Source organism: Gopherus evgoodei, chromosome 5 (genome assembly GCF_007399415.2).
Source record: "Gopherus evgoodei ecotype Sinaloan lineage chromosome 5, rGopEvg1_v1.p, whole genome shotgun sequence".
Taxonomy (NCBI): domain Eukaryota; kingdom Metazoa; phylum Chordata; order Testudines; family Testudinidae; genus Gopherus; species Gopherus evgoodei.
Window position 1 is genome coordinate 134798554 of NC_044326.1, and position 27853 is coordinate 134826406.

General features: G+C 39.6%; 2 protein-coding genes across 4 annotated transcripts in view; one reads left to right on the plus strand and one right to left on the minus strand.

The window, feature by feature from the left end:
- Nucleotides 1-27853, minus strand: part of GTF2E2 (general transcription factor IIE subunit 2) — a 52147-nt gene that overhangs the window by 14348 nt on the left and 9946 nt on the right. For both annotated transcript variants that reach the window (XM_030565275.1, XM_030565276.1), the window contains exons 3-5: nt 12825-12916; nt 12043-12150; nt 9926-10108 (exon numbers count right to left, since the gene is read on the minus strand). In XM_030565275.1, the coding sequence (XP_030421135.1) occupies nt 9926-10108; nt 12043-12150; nt 12825-12916 (383 nt within the window). The remainder of the gene's footprint in view (nt 1-9925; nt 10109-12042; nt 12151-12824; nt 12917-27853) is intronic.
- SMIM18 (small integral membrane protein 18) lies at nt 18076-24791 on the plus strand. 2 transcript variants are annotated; one of them, XM_030565278.1, is made up of 2 exons: nt 18076-18180; nt 23936-24791. In XM_030565278.1, exon 2 carries the CDS (start codon nt 23981-23983, stop codon nt 24272-24274), a length of 294 nt encoding a protein of 97 aa, XP_030421138.1. In that variant the 5' UTR covers nt 18076-18180; nt 23936-23980; the 3' UTR covers nt 24275-24791. The 2 variants fall into 2 exon arrangements, with proteins under 2 accessions (XP_030421138.1, XP_030421137.1); XM_030565277.1 differs by having other exon boundaries at nt 18076-18176.

The following is a 27853-nucleotide window of genomic DNA, read 5'->3' on the forward strand; positions in this document are numbered from 1 at the left end:
AGCTCATAAAACTCACCCCTCTCTCAATCCAGAGAGAGATATGAAACAACTTTCCGCCCCAAGTTATAATTTCCACACACTGTATTTAGACAAAACACAAGCAAATTTATTAACTACAAAAGGACAGATTTTCAGTGATTGTAAGTGACAGTAAACAGATCAAAGCCGATTACCTTTGTAAATAAATAAAAAAGCAAACTGAGCTTAACATACTGGATAGGTAGGATACGAATTAGCAAATTCTCACCCTGAGCAATAAACAGGTTGGCAGATTCTTAAGGCACAAGAAACTTTGGCTTTCTCAGGTTTTCATACAAAGGCTAAAAATCCCTCCAGCCTGGGACCATCACTTCCCACAGTTCAGTCCTTGCCCCTCAGGTGTTTCCAGGTGTGTTGTTGTAGGGAGAGTGAGGTACCATCATGATGTCATTGTCCCCCTTTTTTTAACTTCTTCCCACTCGCTGGAAAACTCTTTTGCTGTGACCTGGATCAAACAGTTCCCACTGTGTCGTGCTACCTCTCAAAGTTTTCTATTGTACACAGTTCCTGGGATAATCCTTGTGCTTGTCTGCACGTCCTCAATCAGCCATTAACATTGTTTGGCCTGTTTACTGTCGTACCTGGCAGGCTGCTTGTGGGTATTTTCAACCTCACAACGTTTCAATAACAGATACATAGCCAAACTTCATAACTTCACATACAACGACAGCACGTACAATCCAATGAGATATTAATGTCTAGCAGATCAAGACTTTTAGAATGATACCTCACAAGGCCGACTTTGAACAAAACACAACATAATTACATGATAATGGTGAATACTGGGGTGCCAGGGTGTGTCAGACATTCTGGTAAAATGCTGAATACTGTATTATTGGTGATTTATCCATTTTATATTATTGTAGGCTTGATATGTCACTTGTCAATGTAGTTTTGGTAGAACACACAAAATTAGTAGCATTGAAAAAGCTTCAAAAAATCTGGAAAAGCCATTTCTATTATATTATGTAGTATTTAGATGACTGGAATGGTTTAATTATATATTATTCTTTAGATTTAGATTTGAAATAGATGTCCTTCTGATATCACAATGCTCCTTTCTGCTTACTAATGAACAATGTGTTAAATGAAAGTCACTTGAATTATGTTTTATTCAAGTTATTATATTAAAAAATCTTCATATTAAGAATTTTTTCAAAAGTTGACTGCTAGCAAAAAAACTCAGGCTTAATTCTATCGCAGAACCCCAGAGTTACGAACACCATGGGCATGTTTGTAACTCTGACTTCTGAACAAGATGTTTTGGTTGGTCCTTTAAAAGTTTACAACAGAATATTGACTTAATGCAGCTTTGAAGCTTTACTATGCAGAAGAAAAATGCTGCTTTTAACCATTTTAATTTAAACGAAACAAGCACAGAAATAGTTTCCTTATTTTGTCAAAAAAATAATTTTTAACACCCCCCCCTTTTTTTAGTAGTTTACGTTTAACACAATGCTTTTTGAGGGGGTCTCTGCTGCTGCCTGGTTGCATACTTCCTGTTTCAAATGAAGTGTGTGGTTGACTGATCAGTTTAACTCTGGTGTTTGTAACTCTGAGATTCTACTGTGCTACTAAGCTACTCTGCAGGAAGGCCCACCATAACTTTTTATCATCTGTTGACAGAACTATTCAAAATGCAGGAAGAGATTTTGCCCACGCAAACGGTACCCTATTTTTTTAGGGTTCAGCTCACAGACTACTGTGAAGGGAAAATTGTTTTAACTACTGACAGCTCATTGTGCAGCAATCGGTACTGACAGAGGCACAAATAAGGTCTTGTAAGAATCTCAGAGGCCACTGGGCCCTTGAAGAATGTAGGAAGTAGATTATCATTCATATTTTTCCATTCATGTTGCAATGGTGATCCAATGTCTAGTTTACCTATGTGCAAAGACATTCAAATCTTTGTTTGCTCTTTTGACTGGCCCTTCAAACTGTCCTCACGTGCTGGGAGTTTGGCCACTGACCTGTCCTTTTTGATTGCTAGAACCGAGGTGCAAGCAATTCAGGTCTCTGCGAGTCTCCTTTTCTTTCTAGCTCTGGTCATACAACACGGCTACCAACTTCCTTGATGCAGAGATTGTGGCTTGTCAATCACTCTCTGCCAATTTGGCAAGATTTTTGAAGTGGTAAGATCCCTCTGCTTTGGAAACAACAGATTCCTCCCCCCCACAGGAATGACACAAAGTTACATTCTGTTAACGTACATACATCAGGAAGTATGTTGAAGGAACCATGAGTGTATCACAAATTGCATGCACAGGTATAAAATGACACTTGTCAGCTATGCTGATAATGGCACTTGTTTCAATCCATGTTATCTGTGTGTTCCATTTTTAGAAAGTAGTTAACAACAAGGACTAAAACATCTGCATCAGCTGATCAATTACTATGGTGTATAGAATCATAGAACCATAGGGTTAGAAGGGACTGCCAGGGTCATCTAGTCTAATCTCTTCCAAGATGCAGGTTTGTCTGACACCAAGAGACCCAGAAGAAGTCACCTGGCACATACAGCATGCAGAAGCATCCTTGTGTCTGCAGCTTCTTGAGTGCTATACTGTACAAAGGTTCTTCAACACCTCCACCGGTGATGGACTTTGCTACTTCACCACTGGAAAAGCCTCCAGCAAGAACAAAATGTGCACTGGAAGTGCTCCCACACGCTCAGGTGCCTTTTGAACCATATCTTCAAACAGGAAATTTACAAGTGACTGCTTGTTGGATGCCACGTTTAGCATTTTTTTCCATGGAGGTTCAAGGCATCCACCAAACATCTGGTATTTTTTGCTTCCAACCTCAGAACATGCTGTAGGTCTTGCTGGAGCCGCAGGTATAACTAACAGTATGAACCAAAGACTGTGAACCAGAATTGGCCTGGCCTTGGCAAAATAGCAACGCACCAGGTATTAGTTAACACCAAGTAAGCACATTCCTGACCTAAGAGGGTGGTACAGGAACACCTAGAGTTTGCAAGCAATTGTGTAAACACATTCCTGGGAGAAGGTACAAGGTATACAGATTCCCTGTAAGATAAGGAGGGACTGACAGGATAATGGAAGTGGAGGTTTTGTTCCAACTAGCAGGTACAAGGTACAGGATAATAATGAAAAGCATATGGAATGTAACACGTAACTTGTTCGGACTAGTATATAAAAGGAGAAGTCATAGGAGGGGCATCTTTGTGCTGGTCTAGTGGACAGACCCCTGGTGTCCTGAATGAACTAATACCACTGTCAAGGGCGCACACTTTAGTGTATCTGTAGCTCCTATGGGGTGCTGGCACTGTGCCTTGTTGACAATAAACCTGGCTGAGCGCTTTCGCCACCGAATGGAGCCTGTGCCCTTTCTTATGAAGAACATGGAGGTCTCCTAGTGCAGCTGACATCGGAGCTACAAGAACAGTAACACTAGCAACATGAACAACATGGCAGCATTGGCATCATTCCACAGCATTACCACCACATGTCTCATACGGGTTTCTGCAGTTTTCCACAGTGTACTGTTGTCACATCTGTGGAAGACTGATTACGGAATTAGCTTTGTCAAATCTTTTCAGGATCTGCCTCAAGTACTCAGCAGACAACTCATCACATGTGAAATTTGTCTCCAGTCATCAATTGTTTAACAGTCATGGCATCTCTGAGGCATACTGTGCTTTCTTTGTTGCATGCTCTTAGCTCATGGATTTTTTCAACTTGAATTTCAAGATGATTCAGCTCTGTCTGTTCCTCTCATTGTTCCATCAACATGCAAGAAGGACCCAGGCACAGGTTCAACTGGGTGACTAAGAACAGTTACCACTGAAACATCATCTCTGCATCTTACTAAGTACAGAGCTCCGCGGAACACAATTTCTGGACTGATAGCTGCTGTGATTGTCCCTCCATTGCCAGACATAATTTTGGTCTTCTTGGCTATGTCAAGAAATATTTTGATGCCAGTTTCTTGACAAGGCTGAGGAAGCTACCTGAACCATCAGAATCAAAAATACCTCCGGCAAATCTCTATATTTGTTTTTCACCAACATCTGCTATTTTCAGTAGACTCCTGAACATCTGATGTTACATGCAGTCCAGTAGATACGTTGATAAGCACTTCTGGATCTGATTCAGGGTCAAATGGGTTTTGTCACATTGCTGATGACATTGTTGATAAGAGCTGTAACATGCTCTTCACCTGTCTTCAGTGCAGAGGTAAAATTTGTTTGTTGTCTTTGTCTTCACTATTTTTTATTAGGCCACTTTTCTCTCATAACTTTTGCATATTCATAATATGAAGCTGTGTACTGTCATCTCTAATACTAATATTGACCTGTGCATAAGTGTCACTGAATTAAAAATCTAGTTTCTAGAACATTTCAAAAGGCTAGTACTGCATGCATAGGCAATTACAAAATAAAACCTTCCACGAGGCAGACGAAATACTACATTGTATGTATACAAATTTATGAATGGAGAAGCATTACATTAGGAATTCATGTACATTTATATCAACGCATTATGTAGTACAAACTATGGGCATGCAATCCACTGCTGCTGGTGCACAACCTTCAGTGAGACTCATCTGGTCAGCAAATTTCAATTGAAAATATAGAAAACTATTATAATCACTTGTGAAACACTTTGACATTTAAGAATACATGAAGTGAAAACATTTCATGTTAGTATACTGAAAAACGCTGATATTCGCCATTTTCCCCACATGCTAAATAGCTTCATCATTTCTAAAACAATACTTGCATGAACAAAACCAATAAAATGTTTTTAATACTTTGTCATTTGGCAGCTTTGACCAATAAACACTATATTAAGGTGTTGTATGCAGTGTAGCTGTAGCATGTCAGTCCCAGGATATTAGAGAGACAAGGTGGGTGAGGTAATATCTTTAATTGAACCAACTTCAGCTGATGAGAGAGAGAAGCTTTCGAGCCACACAAAAGAAGAGCTCTGTGTAAGCTCAAAATTTTGTCTCTCTCACCAGCAGAAGTTGATCCAATAAAAAAGATACTCCCTGACGCACTCTGACTCTCTAATATTAAGGTGTTGAAATTAGCTTAAACAGTGAAAATTCATAGACTCATAGATTCTAGGGTCAGAAGGGACCAATGTGATCATCTAGTCCGACCCCCTGCACAAAGCAGGCCACAGAACCCTACCCATCCACTTCTATAACAAACCCCTAACCTATGTCTGAGTTATTGAAGTCTTCATAGCCCTGTTGCAGTGTTTCTGGAACTATGAAAAAATGATACTGTCTCATTTTGGGTACCATTATTTCACCTCGCCTACAGACTTACTGCACCACTTTCCAGGTCCACATCATAGCTCATCTACATGTACATAACAACATAAGCTTTCAAATGATATATGGATGTGGGCGTGTATAGGTGTGACAGTCTGTATCCCCATGTTCACCCTTTTTACAAGATTATGATGGATTTTGTACTACGTATGCCTTGTGAGGTGTCACTTGAAAGCTCATAATTTGCTGATCATTCCTGTCCTGGAAAATATGTGTGGAAACATTGTACATAAAGTTTTAAGATTCTACTGTATAACACTACTGAGATATGTTCCAAGTTTAGAAACGCAGCCACAAACCAGTTCCTCAGAGACAAAAGGCAAACCGATGCCTCAGCCAGGTGTCAACAAAATCAAATGAATTATCACCTGGTTAAGTGGACAGGCTTTGGCAGGAAAAAGGGTGCGAGAAAGAAAGAAACATTTTGGCAGAGAAAGAGCTCGAGGTTCCCTTCCCCACAGACCTTCTGTTTCCTGAACCTCAGCTGGAGAGGATTTTCAAAGAAAAAGAGAACAACAAGAAAAGGGGAACAGATGCCTCAAAATACCCCTCCCTTTCCCTCTGCCCCTGGCATCAACAACATCTGAAGGACAAGGAAATTAACTCTGAACTGGGGGAGGGGTCCTGGATGAAAGAAATCCAGCCAGTAAGACTGCTATAGCATGTGGTGAAAGAAACCTTTGCTTTGAATTTATTTAGCTTGTTAAATAATATATTAATTGCGTTTTATCTTTTATTTTCTTGTGACCAACTCTGACTTTTATGCCTCGTTACTTGTAATCACTTAAAATCTATCTTTCTGTAATTAACAGATTTGTTGTATTGTTTTATCTAAACCAGTGTGGGTTTGGGAAACTCCATCTGAGATCAGATTAGTGCACATCATTTTCTATTAACGAAATGACAGACTTTACATGAGCCGATATTGTCCATGAGGGTGCGCGGCAGAACAAGAGACACCTTTCTGGGGGGAAGTCTGGGAGTTTGCTGGTGTTGTCGATAGTGTAATTCATGGGTGGCTGGGAGTGATTTACATACTGGAGGCTGTGTAGGCAGACCAGGAGTGTTGCTCTCACAGAAAAGCAGTTTAAGAGGCACCCCAGGTTCAAGAATTGAGGGGACACAGCTGTTCAACAGTCCAGACTGTACCCTGGGTAATGTCACAGCTGGATACGTACCTTAAATTTTTTTTTTAAAAGGTTCTTTTTGGAGTATTGCCATATACTACCCGATCTCGCAATAGTGAAAGCTGTAACGAAGTGAGAATGAAAGAAACTATAGGGAAGCAGCAATGAGACTTAGACGGTAGCAGCAAAATGGACACCACGTCTGACAACTCTGACAAAGCGAAGATGAGCTGAACAAATTGAAAGGAGCAATGGGATTAAGTGCATAATGTCAGAACAGTGCACAACTAGAGAGTAGGAGACCAAAGAACGTATATAAATAGCAAACCACAGAAAAGTTGTGAAAGATGTGGTAACACACCAATTCACAGCTGGAAAAAAGTCCAGTAAAGGATGCAGTGTGTAAGGGATGCCACAAAACTGGACATTTTGCAATATTATACAGGTCACTAAGAATAGTGAAATCAAGAGAAGAGAAGAGAACAGTCAGTTAATAATAAGTTCACACTGGTGAGGGAAAGATCCTCAGTAGAACAGAAAACACCTAGGATGAATCTGGAGGGGGGAAACCTTTCATTTAAAATTGACACTAGAGCAGCAGTGAGTGCAATTCAAATAATAATAATAATAATAATAATATAAGCACTCCAAGGACACAGCCTGCAATAATTTAATCAGATTCTACACTACACAGGATGTTTGTGGCAATTTCCGTAGGAAACTGAAGAAAGGAAAAAGTTCTTCAACAAACAGCAGCTGTGACACAAGGGCTTTCATCTTCAGTGTGTTCTGATGTAACAAAGGCACTCCTGAGCCGGCAAGCACTTTGTCAGAAGTGAGGCCCTGCAGGAAACTGTTCAGAAGTGAGAATTCGCTCTGGAAGACTGAACAGACCCCCCAAAAGACTTGATCTTTAGAATACAGGCAGTATTTATAAGTAACTAATGAGATGACATATCAATATGTAGTTTTAAAGGATCTGAATTTTATTTTGAATTGTTCACTGATTTCAATTCTTCGGTTGACAACGTTTAACAATTTGAAAGACAGGGAGATGGGGAGTGGAGTTCAACTTGGTCCTCCACTTCCCAGAGAGCACTAGAAAATGTTGCAGGAGGAACTTAGTAAAATGGAGGACTTTTGGATAGGAGATTATTTTCTATTTCTCTGCTTAAGGACATTCAGACATTAACTAATCAGTCATCACAGCACTCTTAGGTGGTAGGAGGTAAAGCAGCACTATCTCATTTTACACACAAGGAAACTGAAACAGAGAGGCGGTTTGCCCAAGGCCACACAGTGAATCAGTGGCAAAAGTCTCTTGACTCCCAGTATTATGGTCACTCCTCCAGACCACACTGCTCTGATGCCAGAGGTGCTGAATATCCACAGTTCCCACTGATTTCAGCTGCCATCTGTTGAGAGTGCTCAGCACTTCAGAAAATAAGGACCCAGGTGTCTCAAGCAAGACACCTAGAAAATTAGGAACACACAATTAGTGGTCATGTGTGAAGTGTTTGGCGTAAGTGATTTGCCCACTAGGCCACAGGAATTCTGTGGCAGAGTCAGAGATGAGTCCAGTTCTCCAGGCGGACACTCGCTATCCTTTCTCTTCCTGCAACCCCCTGCCTTAGTCACTACACCTCTTCCAACTCCTATCCACAAACAAGGTAGGGGTCATACGAACAACTGCTTGCTTATCCACTACACAACCCTGACTCATGCTTAGGTTAGGCCCATCCTTTGCAAAGAATGAAGGAAGGTCCTGGGGAAAAAACAGTACGCAATCATGTAATTAAAGACTCTCTCATAATCCATATGCACATGGGAAGCAGTGAGGTTGCACAGGCCACCTTCATTTTGGCATTTTGAGTTTTGCAGCCTAAACATTTCTTTAACGTAAAGTTTTGTATGTACATTTCCTATGTATGTTTTTAAAAGGAACAAAAATTCTATTCTGTTTACTTCAGCATTGACTTCTAGCACTAGAACTAAAGGATTAACTACAATAGCTGGCATCAAGCTGTTACTTTCTATGGACCAGCTAATAGAGAACAATGCATAATACTGGATTAAGGAACCAGATTAAGCTAAATGAAAATAAACCATTATTAAACTAAAATAGGAGTGTCTACACACAAATTTGCACTGGGTCAGCTGAACCAATTTAAAAACACACTAAGGTAAATGGGTGCAAGTTTGTTTGTAGACAAGGCCTTAGTAACTAATCATGGGTCTGAGACTTAAAAAAGCTGATCTGAATTGAGTACTCAATTCCTATTGACCAGGATCAGGCTACATGGCAATACTAGGGTTGCCAACTCTGACTGAAGCTATTCCAAGAGATTTCCCCCGCAACATAATGTCATTTTCTTAAAATATCCTATTAAAATCTCCTGGACTGCTTTCAATAGTCACCGGGAGATGGATGCTGATTCTGGGAGACTCAAGGCCCATCCTGGAGGGTTGGCAACCCTACAATAGACAGGCAAGGCTATGGCATCATTTCTCCATTAATTTACCATCTTGATTTGATAATTTTTTTTTTACAATTTTTTATTACGTTTTCTAAACAAATACATAATAATTTAGAATTATGAATCATGAGCAACACTACCATAGTCCAGGATTCTTCCTGAGACTGCTAGTTCTTAAAAAAGATCTTCAAGAATCCTTATTTTTTAAAAAAAAAAGATTAAGATCACATATCAATATTTAAGCAAATGATAAATCATTTATCTACAATTTCCTGAGTTCAAGATTCAATGTATCTCCTATGAGTGAAGGGAGATGGGATTTTTAAATATTTAAATTTAACGCATAAGTGCCTTTTGTAATACTCAAGTTTACTTTTCTGTAACTTAGTACTTTAATGCGGTTTTTATTTTTGCAGTGATTAACATAGGCTTTGCACTTCACTGAGCCAAGCCTGCTTTTGTGAAAGTGAAGCAGTTACTGCTATGACAGTTTACCTGAGAACGGAGATAAGTCATTGCAGTATCTTGAAGTACAATTACAGTATGTGAAAAGATTGCTGATTCAGACATTTTTAAGACCAGAAGGGACCACTGTGAAGTTTGACCTCCTGTATAACACAGACCCACATGGCTTCCCTGAATTAATTCCTGCATAACCTAGAGCAGATCTTTTAGAAAAAATCCTGACTTGATTTTAAAATTTCCAGTGATGGAGAACAACAAATCTTTGTAAATTGTTCCCAAGGTTAATTATTCATGCTGTTAAACATTTGCCCCTTATTTCTAGTCTAAATGTGTCTAGATTCAACTTCCAGCCAATAGGTCTTGGTATATCCTTGGCTGCTAGATTGAAGAGACCTCTATTACCACCTTTCTGTTCCCCATGTAAGTACTTATACATTGTGAACAAGTCACCCCCAGCCTACTCTTTGATAAGGCAAATAGATTGAATTGTGAGTCACAAGTGTTACTTACTTTTATGGCTTTCTGTGCATTGGGCAGTCCTTCCTCAATATCTTCCAGAAGGATTCCTCCCAGTCCCCGCTGGTCATGCTTGTCCAAGAGTCTGAGCAGAGCCTTTTTATCTTTCAAATTGTACTTAGGTTTGAAAGCATATTTCCCATCTATAACTTCTATTTTGGGATTGCTGACTAGAGCCTGTAATAGGGACATAAGTTTTAAACTCGAGAAAAAACATGAATGTATATTTATATTTGACTAAACAAACTTGTCATCTGTCAATGACGGCACACCAGCAACATATTGTAGCTGACAATTAACAGGCTCGATTAGGAAGTGGACTTGGGATTCAGGATCTCAGATCCAGCACAGGCAGAATTCATCATGATGGTACTTTTTACTTTACAGGGGAGGGTTAAGCACTATTTATACAATGCACCTTAAGCTGGGAGATCCATAAAGACACTTGTGGCAGCTGTTTTAGAAAAAGCTGCACAGCTCCTTTTTGGAAGGAGATTAGAGAAATAAAAATACCAGGGGATACAAAAATATGAATTCTTCTGGACATAAAATGCAAACAAACTATTTACCCAACGTATTGCACTGATCTCATATTGAGGTTACAAATGTGAAAGACATTACCCTGGGATGAACAAATCTGTAGTCAGTCTTCCCCTGGTGTCAACCGGCACCAGCAGATGCAGAAGAAATTGAGAAGAGCAGACCTCCTGCACAGAAGAACTTTACCCATGATGGCAAATTCAGAGTGAAATTGAACAGGATTGCATGGACAATTGAAATGATAAAGATATGTTCCTGTTTCACAGCCAGTACCACAATGGAAGTTCTTCTAAAAGAGAGAGCAACCCTACTTAGTTTCTTCTGCAGCTGCCAGCCTGACCCTGAAAGGAGAAAGAGAAGAGACACAGAAAGAAGAAAGGAGGGAGAACACACAGTCATCATAAAAAAGTTAACTAACTTTGGTAGCCTACCAAATTCTCAAGAGATTACGTAAGCCACCAAAGCTTTAAAGTGAACTGCCATAATGTGCCTGTTAATAGCCTACTAGACTACCATGCTGTTGAGCCTTTGTTCACACTTTATTATCACTTACAAATGCAATAATAATTTAACAAAGTGTTTTCTTCTTAGTTTAGCATCTATGTGATAATGCTCTAATGGTGAAATCCTTGACAAAGCTGCCATTGACTTAATTGGGGCCAGGATTTTACCCTACAGGTGCACATATCTGGGATTTAGCAGGGGTATTAGTGCCAGTGGAATGTTGCAAAATACTTTTGTTATAGCCACACTACCTTTACTATATCTTGTCTTTTTAATCTAACTACTACATATACTGATTGTTTTCTTGCTATGTGTCTATGTCAGTTGGTATTACACAAAAATGTAAGTAACGTTTCACTCATAAATGAAGCAGCAGAAGAAAAGCAGATTACATTTAAAGACACCAGACTTCAACCATTGTGTTTTATGGAATTTTACTTTGCTAAAGCATACTGAAGGACCACAAAGACATTCATTCTCATCAAGTAAACAGTGTGTTATGAGGAGGAGGAAGGGGGCAACGTGGTTAAATACTCTATTTCCATAAAAGGGAAAAGTATATACAAAACAGTAACCTCCTAACACCCCACCCCCAAATCTTCTGCTACCACTCCATCCTTAGCTCATCAAAATATTATGAAAATTCTAAAGCTCTTAAATAACTGTGAATCTAGAGATATTATTTTAGCCCAACTGTTTTTCTTTGGTTAATATAAGATCTTCAAATGCTGGAGCAGTTTTACATTTAACATATACATTAAGATTCTTTGACAAGTATTGGCTCATTGTATTGCATCAGTAATGAATTAATTAACTTTATACCAAGATTTGTAAATGCTCTTCACGTGACTCCTTCTACAGTCTTTCACAATTTTAGAATCATTTCAGTTTCAGAGCTAGTATCACTACAGCACTGGGTTATTCTTGAGAAAGAATACAGGTAAAGAGGACACAGCATTTTTAGCAGAACAGTTATATTACAGAGTTTAATCATTAAGCAAATGTATATGAGTTGAGTTTTATTATTACTGGTCATTAGTTAGAGTCTGAAAATTTGTTTTCTTTACCTCACTCATTAACCATTGTTTCTGCCTGAGTCCAATATCTAAGTGTTGCGTTTCATCCAAAATTTCTTCTAGAGTTAATGGATGTGTATCACCACGCTGGTGTCGCGTCTGATAAAATAAATACAATCTATTAGAGTTCTGCAGGTACTTAATGAAAGTATGAACTCTATAGCAATTTATTAAGACTGGTAACATGTTATGGCAATCCCCACCGCCCAGAATTAGCTGTTTTAATTTAAAAGAAAAAAATCACGATGCACAGTATTTTAATAAATATTAATTCAAGGACTGGAATCTTCAACAGTTTTCTCTGGAAACCTACTAAGAAAATGAATCTACAACGTCTGTTATGATGAAACACAGCACTTTAAATGAAAGCTGATGACAGGAAATGAGTCAAATTATAAATTCAAGGATAGTTGACATTCCTAAACATATGGAAGAAATTAGCCCTGAAAGAGATTTTGATAAATGGTTCCTGAATCGTTGATCAGTTCTCATCTCTGGTTTACGTCAGCAGACTCTCAACCATCTTCTTACTTTTAAACTGAGCAAACATGAGCTGGAGTTACTGGGATACAAACATTGGGGAATCTTATAATGACAATTTTCATATTAATGACGTTTTTGGTATTAAACAAGTAGTTCTGTGTGTCTGATAAAAGTTCTTAATATTACTGCTACAATGGAAGGTCAGCTTATATAAATGTATCTGAAATGACAAGTGGATAAATATGTATAAACATTTCAGAAAAATTATACTTGAAATAAAATGACTATACCTTCATATAATTCACTATCTTAGCAAGGACTCCAAACTTGTAGCCAGAGCCTCCTGAAAGAGCTTTCAAGTTAAATGACCCATTGCTGTGGTCTGCAAAAGATGCAAAAGAACATTCTCAGAAACAGATTTTTAGTTTTGCACTCAACCCAGCTTCAATTATGCATCTCTTTTTGGTACTACAACCATAAATAAAAAGTATACATAGTTCATAAGTCAAGACCTGGGCACTTTCAGTTGGCTCTTTGTGAATGAAAATATGGTCTCTATGTAATTCTGTAAGTGCAGAAATGTTAAAATTTATGCTTTAAAGAGGAGGTAAGCAAAAATCAATACCAAAGAGGTACATTTTAATTCCTAGGCTTAATATCTCTCATTTGACTTTTTGTTGACACCAACTTTTAAACAACTATAGTTGTATTCACTGAATGTCATCTCCAGGCAAGCTCAAGGTTCCCACCCACCTACATGACTGAATGATGCCTATATGCCGTGACATTGTGAACCAGGAGTAGAAAATTTAATTTAAAATTGGGAGCAATCCAATACCAATTAAAATGCCCTTCTCTATTCCGATGTGGCTTCTAATCTGAGCTGCTTCAACCTAAAATCAATTGCAGTAGCAAACTCCACCAACTGTATGAGAATCAAATGCCACTGCTACTGGTTTCTATACATGAAACAATCCCTCAGGCATGCCTCTTCAGACCGATATTTGTTACCTTCTGACAATCTAGAGCCCATATACTGTCTATACTTTTCACATTTCCATTAACTTGGGGCACGGTGAAGCAAACTTCTGAACAATCTGAAAAAATGTTCCACCTTAGTTCATGAAGAATGAAACATATGAGCAATTTCCTGTTTATATGTAGCAGCTGCTAAGTGGCTGTTATGAAAAAAATTAATCACAGAGATAATATGATTAATGACTCCGCTACTGGAATGGAGAGTATGCTTATAAAATTTGTGGATGGTACTGAGCTGAGAGAGGTTCCTAGCACTTTGGAGGACAGGTTTAGAATTCAACACTACTCTGACAAATTGGAGAATTGGTCTGTATTCAACAAGATGAAACTCAATAACGACCAGTGCAAAGTACTTTATGTAAGAAGGAAAAATCAAATGCACACCGAAAAAATGGGGAATAACTAGCTAGATGGTAGTAAGGCTGAAAAGGATCTGGAGGGCATAGTGGAACACAATTTGAATATGAGTCAACAATGAGATGCAGTTGTGAAATCATTCTTGAGTGCACTAACAGGATTGTCAGGGATCAGACATGGAAGGTAATTGTCCCATTCTACTTGGCCCGGGTGAGGCCTCAACTGGAGCAATGCATCCAGTTCTGGGCACTACACTTTAGAAAAGGATAAACTGGAGAAAATATAGAGGAGAGCAACAAAAATGATAAAGTTTTAGAAAATCTGACCTATGTGGAAAGGTTAAAAAAACTGGGCATGTTTAGTCTTGAGAAAAGATGACCAACGGTGAATCTGATAACAGTCTTCAAATATGATAAGGGCTGCTATAAAGAGGAAGGTGATCAATTGTTCTCTGTGTCCACTGAAGGTAGGAGAAACAGTAATGGACTTAATCTGCAGAAAAGGAGATTTAGGTTAGATATTAGGAAAAACTTTCTAACTACAGGGGTAATTAAGCTCTGGAATAGGCTTCCAAGGGAGATGGTGGAATCCCTGGCAGTGGAGGTTTTTAAGAACAAGCTGGGCAAACACCTTTCAGGGATGGTCTAAGTCAGTGGTTCTCAACCTTTCTGGGATCGGGACCTGTCTGTAAATGTTTATGGCCTGTCGCGAACCAGTAAATAGTCTGGGGTGGAGGCTCTGGGGTGGTTTTGGTCAGTCAGCTGCTGCCCCCAGGGGAGGTTGGGTCCTGCAGTTCCTGTACTGTGGGGCTGGCTAGGCTCAGCTCTCTGCTCTGGGCATTGCAACCTCAGCCCCCCGTTATCAAGTCCAGTCCCTCAATTGGACTAAATTTGTGATAGTGGAGTTGTGACTTGCTCATGGGATTGCAGTGCTACTCAGATTTCCATCACCATGACAGCTGGGCCCATCCTGAGTGGCGCTGGGACCCTACAGGTTGCAATGCCTGGAGCAGTGAGGCGAGCCCCGCCGGCAGGAGATGCCATGTGACCCTTTGAAACATTCTGGCAATCCAGGTTTGGATCCTGACCCATGGTTTGAGAAACTCATGTCTAGGTTTATTTGCTCCTGCCATAGTATAGGGGGCTGGACTTAATAACGTCAGAACAAACACAAAATAAAAGAACTGTCTCTGCCCTAAGGAGCTTACAATCTAAGTATAGGACAGTTCTTGCAAAACTTTCCTCTTAACCATATCGGTCACATTATCTGTCACAAAATTAGTCACACAGGAATTGCAATCAAAAGGTCTGAGAAGGAATATCTCTCTAGCAATTGCTGTTAAATAGTCACATGAATGTGGCTGACCCAAGGTACCAGTGTTTGTCACACAGGTAAACATCTCTCTCAGCAGTTACCGTAGCATGCACAATAGTTTGTGAACATTACATTAAGCTTGTACATTAATATATATATTCACTAGTTTCTGAAAGTACTCAGTCTTCTTGTCTTATGCAAATGAATGTCTCATTTAACATATGAGCAAATGTCAGTCAGAAAAACAGAAATTAAAAATATCTATAGCAGAAGGTCCAAACTGAACAATTTTCACAGAGAGCTGGCTGGCCACATGACACTGGCTCTTCGTTTCCAGCTACTAAATTTAACCAAAGGCAGTTAAAATACATTAAATACTTTCTTATTACTTTTGTAAACAGTTGCTGCAGTTACCACAGAGAAGCAGCAAAATGTGATGATGAAAAAGAAAAAACGTTGTCCTCACAATTTTGAATGGGTCTTTCTATTGTAAATCATGTGCCTCATTATAAAAAATAATCTGAGAACCCTAATCTACAGAGAATTTCACCCAGTGATTCCTGAATATTAACAGATTGAACTATAGCACATCTCTTAGAAAGCCATCTAATCTTGATATAAAACTCCGAGTTAACACAACACCATTTTAATATTTTAAATAACTAGTCAATAACCATTTCTAACCACTTCACATGGCTGGAGTTACACGCTGCACATTTTGTGTGGAAGGAAAAGTCATCTGTGATGTGGATGAGAATATAGAAAAGGCAAACTTATAGGTTGCACCAGGTATATGAGAACTTAAACAGAAATTTCCAGTCTCTCTTATGGTTGGTTGCTGGTATATGCACTGAAGCAGCCTTAAGTGATTTTTAACACAATCTTTGCTTGACAAAATATAAATTAATAAACTGATATTCAGATTCTCTAAACACAGGGCACTTCAGAAAGGGACAGTCACCTCAGCTCTGTTATATAACCTACTGCTATATAACAGGCCTTAATTCACTCCAGCAAAGCCCTTCCCAAACTCAGAAATAGAACTTTAAGTGCTCCAAACAGGGTTAGATAACACACTGTTAAAATGCTGTTGCCCTGTCTCCACTAATGCTTTGACTGATGATTGCACAAATGAAGCACAGGAATGGCAGTTAGGAAAATTACTAGCGCAAACAATGCCTACGTGTCTCTAATGCTATTTCTGAAGATTTGGTTTCCAACTGGGAATTCTATTGTTAGTGGATACTTTTTTATAAGCCATAGCACACATCAACACTCTGCAAAACACATTTGCCCATAAGCACTATAAAAGCAGAAAATGGAAGCTTATTTTCTTACTAAAGTCAATCTGAACCCGGTTCTCAGCATCCAGACACTGAAAATCAATGTTTCCAGTTGGGTATCAAAAATTTAAGGCATTCAAGATCAACTATTATTTTGAAAGTCTTAGTCAGATTTTTTTTTTTTTACCCCCTACTTAAGGTACCACAACAGAGTACAACTAGCAACAACATATTCTGAGGATCTAGTCTAATACACTATTGTATTCTAGGAAATTTATTTGAGACTTTTGCTAAGGACCAAATATTCACAGTAAATTGGGAATAGACTCAGAAAGTGGGTTATCACATAAGTGGTAGACTGAGAGAAAATGTGTTATATTCACTGTGTTTAAATTTAGCATGCCCTTGCTTCTTTAAAGGGAACTGTAGATTAACTCAGTCTGCTAATACACCCACGCTATCCATCTTGGCATTTCTGAAGAGGCAGGAAGCATTTGGTGCACTGCCAGTTATGTACTAATTTTATTTGCAAGTTACTTTCTAAAAAGATTGTGAAATAAACATTCAAAATGGTCAGATTTAAAAAAAAGTATTTACTTTTTTTGTTTTTCATATATACTTTCCTTGACCCATTTGCTAATTATTGTAGAGACTTACATTGAAATCAGGGGCTTTGCTAAGGTTTGGCAAAAGCATAACACCATAAAAATGAACGTCATGTCAAAAATTCATAATCAGATTGTCATGTCATAACTCCAAGATTATGACTTCCCTGAAGAGTAAGCAGAAAGACATGGACCAAAGGAGGAAGCTGAAGTAATAGAAAATGTAACAGACACGATTAAATTGAATAATTGGTTTATATATTATTATTTATATCACAGACCTTACACAGTATAAATCCAGGGATAACAGAACAGGCCCTCTCCAGAAACTTCAGTTTAGACGTTGGAAAACAAAGTAACAAAAGCAAGCCGCTTTTATTTTGTATCAATAATTTTTTTTTTAAAAATACTTTCGATGAAGGAAATTTACTAAAGAAAAAAATCTTAATGGTTACAGACCTAAGAGATCAGTAAAACAAAAATTAGAGAGCACCTCTACCGCCACAACAGAAAATTTATGGTTAAGAAAACACATTATGTAACGGTTCTGTCCAAGAATTAAGTCAAAGGCAGCAATATTGTTTCCTACTAACCTGTTTAATCTACCAGATTGTGGCACATTTACAGTTTACCCTAAGTAAATATAATACTGAACAGAAACAGAAATCTGCAGATATTAACATTTCAGATGTCATGCTCTGACTCACTGTCTTCCACCTCAAAGCTAAAGCATGTTAACAACCACTGTATCACTAATATACCTCACCGTTAATAAGCTCACATGGTAAAAGAAAAAGATACGGGGTGGGGAGGGCGGGTTTATCATCCTATACAATACCATTTAAATTTATGAATGATTTACTCCTGGGGTAGTGGGGTTTGATGCAAATGAGCATAAAGGAAGTTGTCAGCAGCATTATGTTCTGGCCAATAGTAGCAAAGCTCCATTTTAGCTGTGCCATAGGCTGCACTAAAAAAAGAAAAAAAGAAAAAAAAAGAAAAACAGAGCAGACCAGAGCTCTTTCAGCATCCTTTCAGACAAGAGGTAGGTCTGTACCATTTTTTAAAATTGTCTTATGTTTATATTGATTATTGAAAGAAAATATATCTTTAGCTTAGAAAAGAACTTTATATAAAGCCTTTCTCCTATAAAAGCCAGCACGAATTTTCTTTGTGTTAAGCAGGATTTTACTCTCCTACAGTCCTTAATCTGCTACTATCAGACATGCACTTTTACCATCTGTGCATTAATGGAAAATTGATGACCACTCCATCTTACAAGAAACCCAACACATCCAAGCCAATGCGCAGTAAACAAAATGTATTTGATGTTTACTAACCAGCAGCTCATTTCTTGCAGCCTCACGTTCCATTTAGTTGATTCTGACTGTTTTTAAATAGATGCTAAAAATCATCTTTTTATTAAAAAAAAAAAATCTAATTCTGTAACAAAAACCAGAATGTTAGAGGGTGTATTTTTCAAATATAAACAATAAAGCAATCATTAAATTGCTTAAGAATAAGACTGTATACTGCCTAGCTAGGCTACAAATGTGTTCTAAAGAATTGGTTTGCTAGACTAGCATGAAAATCAACCTTATCACTTAACATATTACTGGGGTAAATATCAGAGTGTTAATCCATCTGCACAATGTACACAGACAGGTTAGAATCCATGAGAGATTTCTAGATACCATTACACAAAGATGTTTGTCCAGTTGTTTCTTATATGAGACTTCCTCAGCACTGCATTAAAATGAGTCATTTTGCCACTGCTCCTCTGAATACAATTTCAAGTAAGCTTACATTATCACAGCATCTAAAGAATGATTTTTAGATTAAAACCTATTATAGACATTATAGAATTAAATAAGTATTTAACTGCTACTAGATTTCGTTCATGCACAATACCTGCAACGCAGACTAATCAAATTGGCTCACTGTAAATTTTAAATATTCCTACTGCAATTAGAATTAAAATGCAACTGTGTCGAACCCGAGTTTCTATGACAATTTTCAAAGATGTGTCCTTTCTCACCTTATCAGTGCTGCAGTTAATTTTGATGGCTTAGCAATGAAGTTTATAGTCTTGTATTTCATGATTACAACAGTGTTGGCAGATGACTAAACAGCTGTCTTGGCTTTAATCACGTTTGGGGGATTATAGTCACTAGGGGAGAGCCAACACCTCTAGAACATTATCAAAATCAGCCTACAGCTAAATAACCGGACCATGCCCTAAATATGTTTATAAAGTAGAATTATCTGAAATTCTCTCTTCAATGGAGATATTTAATTTTCCTAGGCACTATTTAAGACAGGGTTGGGCAAATTACGGCCTGGGGGCCAAATCCGGCCCTTCAGATGTTTTAATCCAGCCTTGAAGCCCCTGCCAGGGAGTGGGGTCCGGGGCTTGCTCTGCGCGGCTCCTGGAAGCAGCAGCATGTCCCTCCTCTGGCTCCTATGCATAGGGGCAGCCAGGGGGTGCCATACACTGCCACCGCCACAAGCACTGCCCCATTGGCCAGCAAACAAGGCCAATGGGAGCTGCAGGGGCAGCACCTGCAGGTAGGGCAGCGTGCAGAGCCTCCTGTCAATGCCTCCACATAGGAGTCAGAGGAGGGACATGCCACTGCTTCTGGGAGCTGCCTGAGGTAAGTGGGACCCTCTCCGACACTTCAACCCCCTTGCCCCAGCCCTGATCCCCCTCCCGCCCTCCAAACCCCTCAGTTCCACCCTCCTGCACCCCAGAGCCCTCACCCCCTCCACCCATACCCCTGCCCCAGCCCAGAGCCCCTTCCCGCATCCTGAATTCATTTCTGGTCCCACCCCAGAACCCGCACCCCCAGTTGGAGCCCTCACCCCCTCCCACAATCCAACCCCCCAATTCCGTGAGCATTCATGGCCCACCATACAATTTCCATACCCAGATGTGGCCCTCGAGCCAAAAAGTTTGCCCATCCTGATTTAAGAAGTGCTAAGCACTATCTTCAAAACAGTTGGCATATCATAACTAAATCACTAGCTATCAGATATCAAAGGGGTTAAAAATATTGTCTTACAACTCATGTTACTAGAGTTTAAAAATTAATTATAGCTAAGACACTACCCAAATCGTGGGATGATCTTCAAATAATAGTGGCTGAGTTGTGGACAAGACATGGAAAATTGTGAAAAAGTAATAATGGACCTTTATTAATTGCAGTAATTTGGAAAAGCCACAGCAGACCTATTTGTTTAAGAAAAATTTGCTGGAACAATATAAACACTCAACTATTATGATATGCCTGTGATTTTATTTTATTTTATTTATTTTTTGATAACCAGACAATTTGGTGCAACTACAGGGCTGTAACCAGGACGGGGCAAGTGGGGCAGTTGTCCAGGTCACAAAGCTTGGGAGGGGTGCCCTGGAAAAATGGGACAGAAAAAATAAGGAAAGAAAGAGTAGAGAGTTGAGCCCTGCAGCAAGCATGGTATTGCCACCCTTACTTCTGCACTGCTGCTGCTGGCGGTGCTGCCTTCGGAGCTGGGACCTGGCCGGCAGCCGCTACTCTCTGGCCACCCAGATCTGAAGGCGGTTCCACTGCCAGCAGCAGCACAGAAGTAAGGGTGTCAATACTATACCTGCTACCGGCTCTATCCCCTACATACCGGCTGTTTCCTGTTTTATATTAATAATGGCCCAATTTTATTACTGGTAAATTCATAGACAAACTGTTTAAAATAGGTAACAATATGAAATTTAGGCTTTATCATTTTTCCTTTCAATTATCCATATATTTTGGTTTCCAATTTTGTAAACAAAATATCAGTGTTTTCTTTACAATTAGTATTTTCTGGTCATGTAGCATTTTGATTAAGTAAAGTTAAATAAAAGGTAACCAGGTAGACTTCTTAATAGGCTATGCCTTTATTTGTTAACTTATCTACAAAACAAAAATCACTTTATCTTAAGATTTTTGTAAAGAATTTCAACTTAAGTGAACAAAGTTGCCTCATGTTCAGTGTAGTTATACGCAGTACAAACATACATTTTTTACAATCAAACTGAGCATCTTTCCTTAATTAGCTATATAACTCTGATTTTAATTAATGTTACATCATATCCCATCCGCATGAGTATAACATGCAAAAGACTTCTAGCCTTTCTTACCTAACCTTCAGTCTTCCTGTACCAAGTTTGTGTAGCAAAATTTACATCTTAATTTACATACAAAAGAAAATATTAAGGCTGCACAGTCATGCTCTCGAGAGAAAATACTAGAATGAAGGTTGTCTGTGAGATTTTAATGTGGTGCCATTGTGCGTACTAGTTTAAAGAGAATTAAAGCCACTTTAATTTTGAATGAGGGTGTTCGCTGGGGGGGTTTAATGCAGTTTAACTAATCCATTTCAAATTCACACCTTTAGTTAATTCAGATTAATTTTCCTGGATGTCCCTGTGTAGACAAGCTCTTAACTATGGATTCACTCCGGGTCCTCTATACTATGCAAAAACTAAAATACTATACTATGACTGATGTTTAAAACTGTTCATAAGTCAGGAAATTCAGAGTTAAAAGAAATAAATGCTCTTTTTAAAAAAGGAAAAATGCACATTCCTCCCTTCTCTAGAGGTGATTGATACAATTAACTCATGCATGAGCAGAACCAGAACTCTTCAACTCACTTTTACAAATATTTGTTGGGATGTAAGGGTAGTATATCATGTTAATAACTGAAGTTCCTAAATAATTTTTTTGGTATTTAAAAATATATATTTCAATCCATCTTAAAGATATCCAAAGCAGCCCTTCGCCTGCTCCTCTGCAGATATGACTTAATTCATAGTATTCTAACAAGTACATTTGTCTTTTGTATTCTAAGGTGAGGGATGAGAGCAGAGTAAAATCTGTGCTTTAATCTCTCCCTTCCTCTTTTCATCATCTCTCTCAACTGAGCCCTCTCTCATTCTATCCTCAGAGGTGCTGGGAGACGTAACCCTTCCCCCCAATTTAAGAAAACACCAAGCCTCAGGGGGCTCCCTTTCCCATTTTAGTTCAGTCAGCAGCCAGTCCTTCAATACAATGTTGTTCTAGGCTCAGTTCCAGAAGTTCACGTATCTAAATCCTGCTGCCTCCTTAAAGCAAGGAAAGCAGTTAGACCAGCGCCAAGAAGTGGCAGAGCCAGGTCTTGCAGCTGAGGGAGAGGGAGGCGATGGGTCATTGGTGACGGGCTGGAGAGTGAGCCTGCCATGCACCACCTGGTGGGAGGAGCAGCACTCCTGCAGTGCCAGGCCTAGCTCCCACTCCAGGCGTAGCAACCTAACACATGGGGTCACAGTGACACTCAGCTGCTGCGTGCTGAACACTATGAAAATTTGGCCCTTAATGTGTCAGGAAGCTTGCGTGTTAATCGAAAGAGCAATATTAGTGCATACAGAGGAGGTGAGGACATTGTATTATAAACCTGGAGAGCAGATGAAAGTTCAACCTTGTTTTTGGAAACTCATTCTCCAAGACAGTCACAATTTCTAAATGTCCTGTAATTCCACTTAACCAAATTCAAATGACCCAGACAGCCTAGTTATCAAAACAACACTGTGTCCCCCACGTAGCCCTATGTCGGTTACATACCAACCGATTAACTAACATGAAGGCTGCGGGAACTGTGATGTGGAAGGATTTCCAAATAGGATGAGGAAAGGAGGGAGGGAAACGAAGGGAGGCAAAGGGGAGGGTAAGGGAGAGAAAAGGGGAAGGAAAGAAGACTGGAGAGGTGTTCTTTGAATGCTTCCCAACGCTGACAGCCTGGGCTCTGCAGACACCAATACAAATACCAAAGGGAACGGCCAGCTCCCTCCCCTAATGCTGACGGTGCTGGTAAGCACTAAAGCATAGGGTTAAAACAGGACAGAGGGTGGGGAGTAATAGGTGCTTATATAAGAAAGTCCCAAAAAACGGGACTGTCCCTTTAAAAATGGGGTATCTAGTCACCCTACTAAAGCAGCATTAACAAGGCTCTCTCTCTCTTCCACCCTCCTCTCTGCCTGCCTCCTTTCCTCATCCTACTCAGAAATCCTGCAGCTTAACATAGCACTTCCATTTATCCAAACGCACAGTTACCCAAAGGAATCAGATGGCCCCCAGACAATTCTGATGAATGGAACTGTACTGTGCTTAAAATCACAAATTCTCTCTCATAGAGCTGGAAGAGAAAAACCCTTACAAATGGAAGAACATAGAAGAATACCACACGTTAATCATTCCAGTCACTAGAAAGCACACATTAGTAACAGCACATGGGCCCCTCGTTTTGCTAGAAACGTCACATGCACAGAGCGGGTTTTCAAACCATTAAAAAACTAGAACATTTAAGAGTAACAAATAGAACATGTTTCTAAAATCATCCCATGCAGATGGAAATAATCTCTGTAAGACTGCTTCTTTGCATTAGCTTTGGAATAAGTATGAGATGCTCCTTAACTTTATTGAAACATGCTGCGGTGTATTAGTCTTGCAATAAAATATATTTCAAAAAGTCATCACACAGTCAAGCTGTGCATTCTGATCCAATATATTTTTTTAGTTAAAATAAAACAGAGAAACAGATTAATGCAGCTTCACTTCAAAGAGTATATACATGTCCAAAGCTCCCCAGTTCAAACAATATTCACTGCTTGCCACAGGAAATTAGCTGTCATTCTGAAAGTAAACTCTTCCAAATAGGGAAAATAATTTGAGTTCCAACATAGTTGGTAAAAGAAAAAAACGGACATTTCAGAAGCTAAAAACATCACCTTTGTTTCTCTGTTTGTTTTAGCCTATAGCTCTGCTGCAGTGAGCACAATAAAAGGACTCTCCAAGCATGGCAACCTTCAACAACAGTCACTGGAACGAGACTACGTCCCTTTTCCAATACCTTGGTTTTCAAGTGCAAAAGATTTACCCTTTCCATGATAACTGGAACACTGCCTGCTTTATTATTCTGGTTATATTTATCTTTACTGTCGTTTCTCTGGTGGCGTTGGCTTTCCTTTACGAGTTGCTTGACTGTTGCTGCTGTGTGAAAAATAAAACCATGAAAGACCTAGAGAATGAATCCAACCCAGTTAGAACCATGATGGGCAGCTTTAGAAAGAGAGAAACAGAAGTGGTGTAATAATGATTGATCACTAGAACTCACAGAAGAACCAACAAACAAAATGAAGCCTCTTGCATCTTATGAGCAAGTCATGTGCTTTTTGGGTCTTAACAATCATTATTAGCAACAATTATTCCACTTCTGGATGTGAACTTGAATGGCTAGCAAAATCTTTATGTGGCCCACCTGTTACAATGTTATGTGGGAAGAAAGTTTTTTGTTTTTAAATGAACTTTTGTCATCTATATTTGATTACTAGAGTAAATATTTGTTCATCTGAACAATTCACAATGTTGCTTAATTGGAGAAATACAGATCAATCTGATTGTCACCCTCACCCCTGCCACCTCATGTCTCCTCCTTGGTCTATAGGCTTCTCCCATATGTTTGCCTGCCACAGCCCCATGCAATACACCTTAATGTGAAAGGATACTTCTGTCCATGTGTGCCCAAAATCAGGAGAGGTGGGTTGGATTCCAGAAACTCCTTACCTATCAGCACCTCTCCTTTTGGGGGAAGTCTGCACAAAATTTACCCAAACAATAATAGTCTTCTTAAAAACAAGTTTATTAAAAGGAAAAAATGTCAGTAAAACAAAATAAATGGTTTTCATTACACATTGCATCTGAATATTTTGCAAAGCCCTGTGAGGTAGGCTCTCTTATTAGATTAAAAAAGAAAAATGTTTATTCCCAGAAAGCAAGTACCGCTCTAACCACTTCCACTTCCTGGAAGGACCTGACAGCTTCTCCCTGCAGTTCAGAGAAGTCCCACCCTATCCCTCACCCAAACTGCTTGTCAATCCCTAGATGTTAGAGGCTGTTATCACATCAGAGTGAGGTCACCTCAATATTTCTACAAAGGAGTGTTTAATCAAGAGTACTGTCTGGAGGCAAATAAATATCTTTTTACTCCCCATACAAGAAAATATCACCCAAGATATTCCCTCCCACATTTTCCTGTCTCCAAGTCCATAATTTCACAGATCATTACTGAGCTCCACCTCCCTCCCACACTTCTACCAGTCAAGGGGATTGACTCTTGAGTTACAGATCCACTGTTCTTGGCTACAGGGGTTAGAACACACTTTCATGCTGGATGTATCAAGTTTCTATATTAGGGCAAGCCTACATTACAAAATTAAGTTGACTTAAGTTACATTGACATGCAGCCACCACAGTAATTAAATCTCTTTTGTGTGTCCACACCACCTTCCTTTTGTCAGCAGTGTGCATCCTCACCAGGAGCGCTCACACTGATTTAACTATCAGGGTAGGGCATCGTGGGATGGCTTTTGAAAGGCAGGAACAGTCAATGTAAGCAACCCAGTATCAACAGTGAAAATGCATTGACTTAACTGCATTGACCTAAGCACTATTCCTCTCGCATAGGTGGAGTTATTAAGTCAGTGTAGTGGGCGAGTTACATCGGTGGGAGCTACATTTTAGTGTAGACGCTTACAGAGTTAGGTGAGTGTAAGCTGCCTTATGTCAACCTAACTCTGTAGTACAGACCAGGCCCCAGCTGTCCAGAGTTCGCACGACTTTGACTATTTTAGTCTCTCATCAATCTTTCCTTGCCATGAAATACATATTATTGACAGATCCAGGGACTATCTTGGGTAAAAGTGATCATGTCATGATAGACTTCATGATTCTAAGGAATGGTAGGAGGGAGAACAGCAGGAGGCAGACTTTAGCAAACTCAGGGAGTTAGTAAGATCAGTTCAAGAGAGTTGGCAGTATTTCACAGACATTATTAAGGGCACAAGAACCAACTATCCCACTGCGTAGAAAAGATGGAAAGTATGGCAAGAAACCATACTGACTTAACCTGGAGATCTTTAATGATCTGAAACTCAAAAAAGAGAACTAAAAAAGTGGAAACTAGGTCAAATTACAAAGAACGAATATAAACAATATAACACAAGTATGTAGGGACAAAATCAGAAAGATCAAGGCACAAAACGAGATTAAATGAGCTAGAGACATAAAGTGTAATAAGAAAACATTATACAAATACATTAGAAGCAAGAGGAAGACCAAGCACAGGGTAACTCCATGAAGGTGGGGTGTAGTGAGGTGAAGCAGCCTCCCCCTGAACTAGAGAGCAAGGGACCACTATATTCCTCCAGTGGGCAGACCTAAAACCTCCCCACTCCCCGTACTGGAAGTCCCAGGGTGGGACAGGAAATATAAAAGCAGAGCCCCAGAGCTCAGTTGGGGCTGGAACACAGGAGGAAGCAGACACCTCTTCCAGGATCCCGGATTAGCCCCCAAGTGGAGCCACATCCTGCAGTTGGAGAAGATGGACAAGTATCCCAAGGAACTTCCAGGACTGCTCTCAGATGAATACCCCGAAGAGCTGTGGGGACTATCAGCGGCCAAGGACACATAAGAACGGCCATACTGGGTCAGACCAAAGGTCCATCTAGCCCAGGAGCTTGTTTTCTGACAGTGGTCAATGCCAGGTGCCCCAAAAGAATGAACAGAACAGGTAAACATCAAGTGATCCATCCCCTGTCGCCCATTCCCAGGTTCTGGAAAACAAGAGGCCAGGGACACCATCCCTGCCCATCCTGGCTGATGGTCATTGATGGACCTATCCCCCATGAATGTATCTAGTTCTTTTCTGAACTCTATTATAGACTCAGCCTTCACAACATCCTCTGGCAAGGAGTTCCACAGATTGACTGTGCAGTGTGTTAAAAAGTACTTCCTTCAGTTTGTTTTAAACCTGCTGCCTATTAATTTCATTCAGTGGCCTCCAGTTATTTTGTTATGAGAAGGAGTAAATAACACTCCTTATTTACTTTCTCCATACTAGTCATGATTTTATAGACCTCTTATCATATCCCTCCTCAGTCACCTCCTTTTCAAGATGAAAAGTCCCAGTCTTATTAATCTCTCCTCAAATGGCGGCCGTTCCATACCCTTAATCATTTTTGTTGCCCTTTTCTGAACCTTTTCCAAGTCCAGTATATCTTTTTTGAGATGGGGCGATCACATCTGCACGCAGTATTCAAGATGTGGGCATACCATGGATTTATATAGAGGCAATATGATACTTTCTGTCTTATTATCTATCCCTTTCTGAATGATTTCCAACATTCTGTTCACTTTTTTGACTCCACTGCAGACAAGAGGCAGAGGACCTTTGGACTATGGAGCCCTACACCCAGACTGTGGTAGGACATAAGGGCCTAGAAAGAGGTCCAAGTCAAAGATGACCCCCAGGTTACAGGCTTGAGTGACAGGCATGACGGTGGTGTTGTCTCCAGTGATTGAGAAAGGAGGTAGTGAGGAGGACCTGGGGGGGGGGGGGAGTAATTAAGAGCTCTGTTTTAGCCACATTGAGCTTGAGTGGATAAAAAGACGTCCAAAACAACTGTTCACTCAGAAGTAAAATCAGACCAAATTCATTCCTTTTAGGACACACAGTAGCAGTACTGAACACTTCTGATACTGGCTGGGTCTGACACTGATATCAAAGATGAAATACCTTTCCATTGAGTTGCTTTGACCTAAATACCCAAAATATGGATAAGCGGTTAGGGTTCTTACACACACAAAATACATGGCTCAAATCCACAGAAGC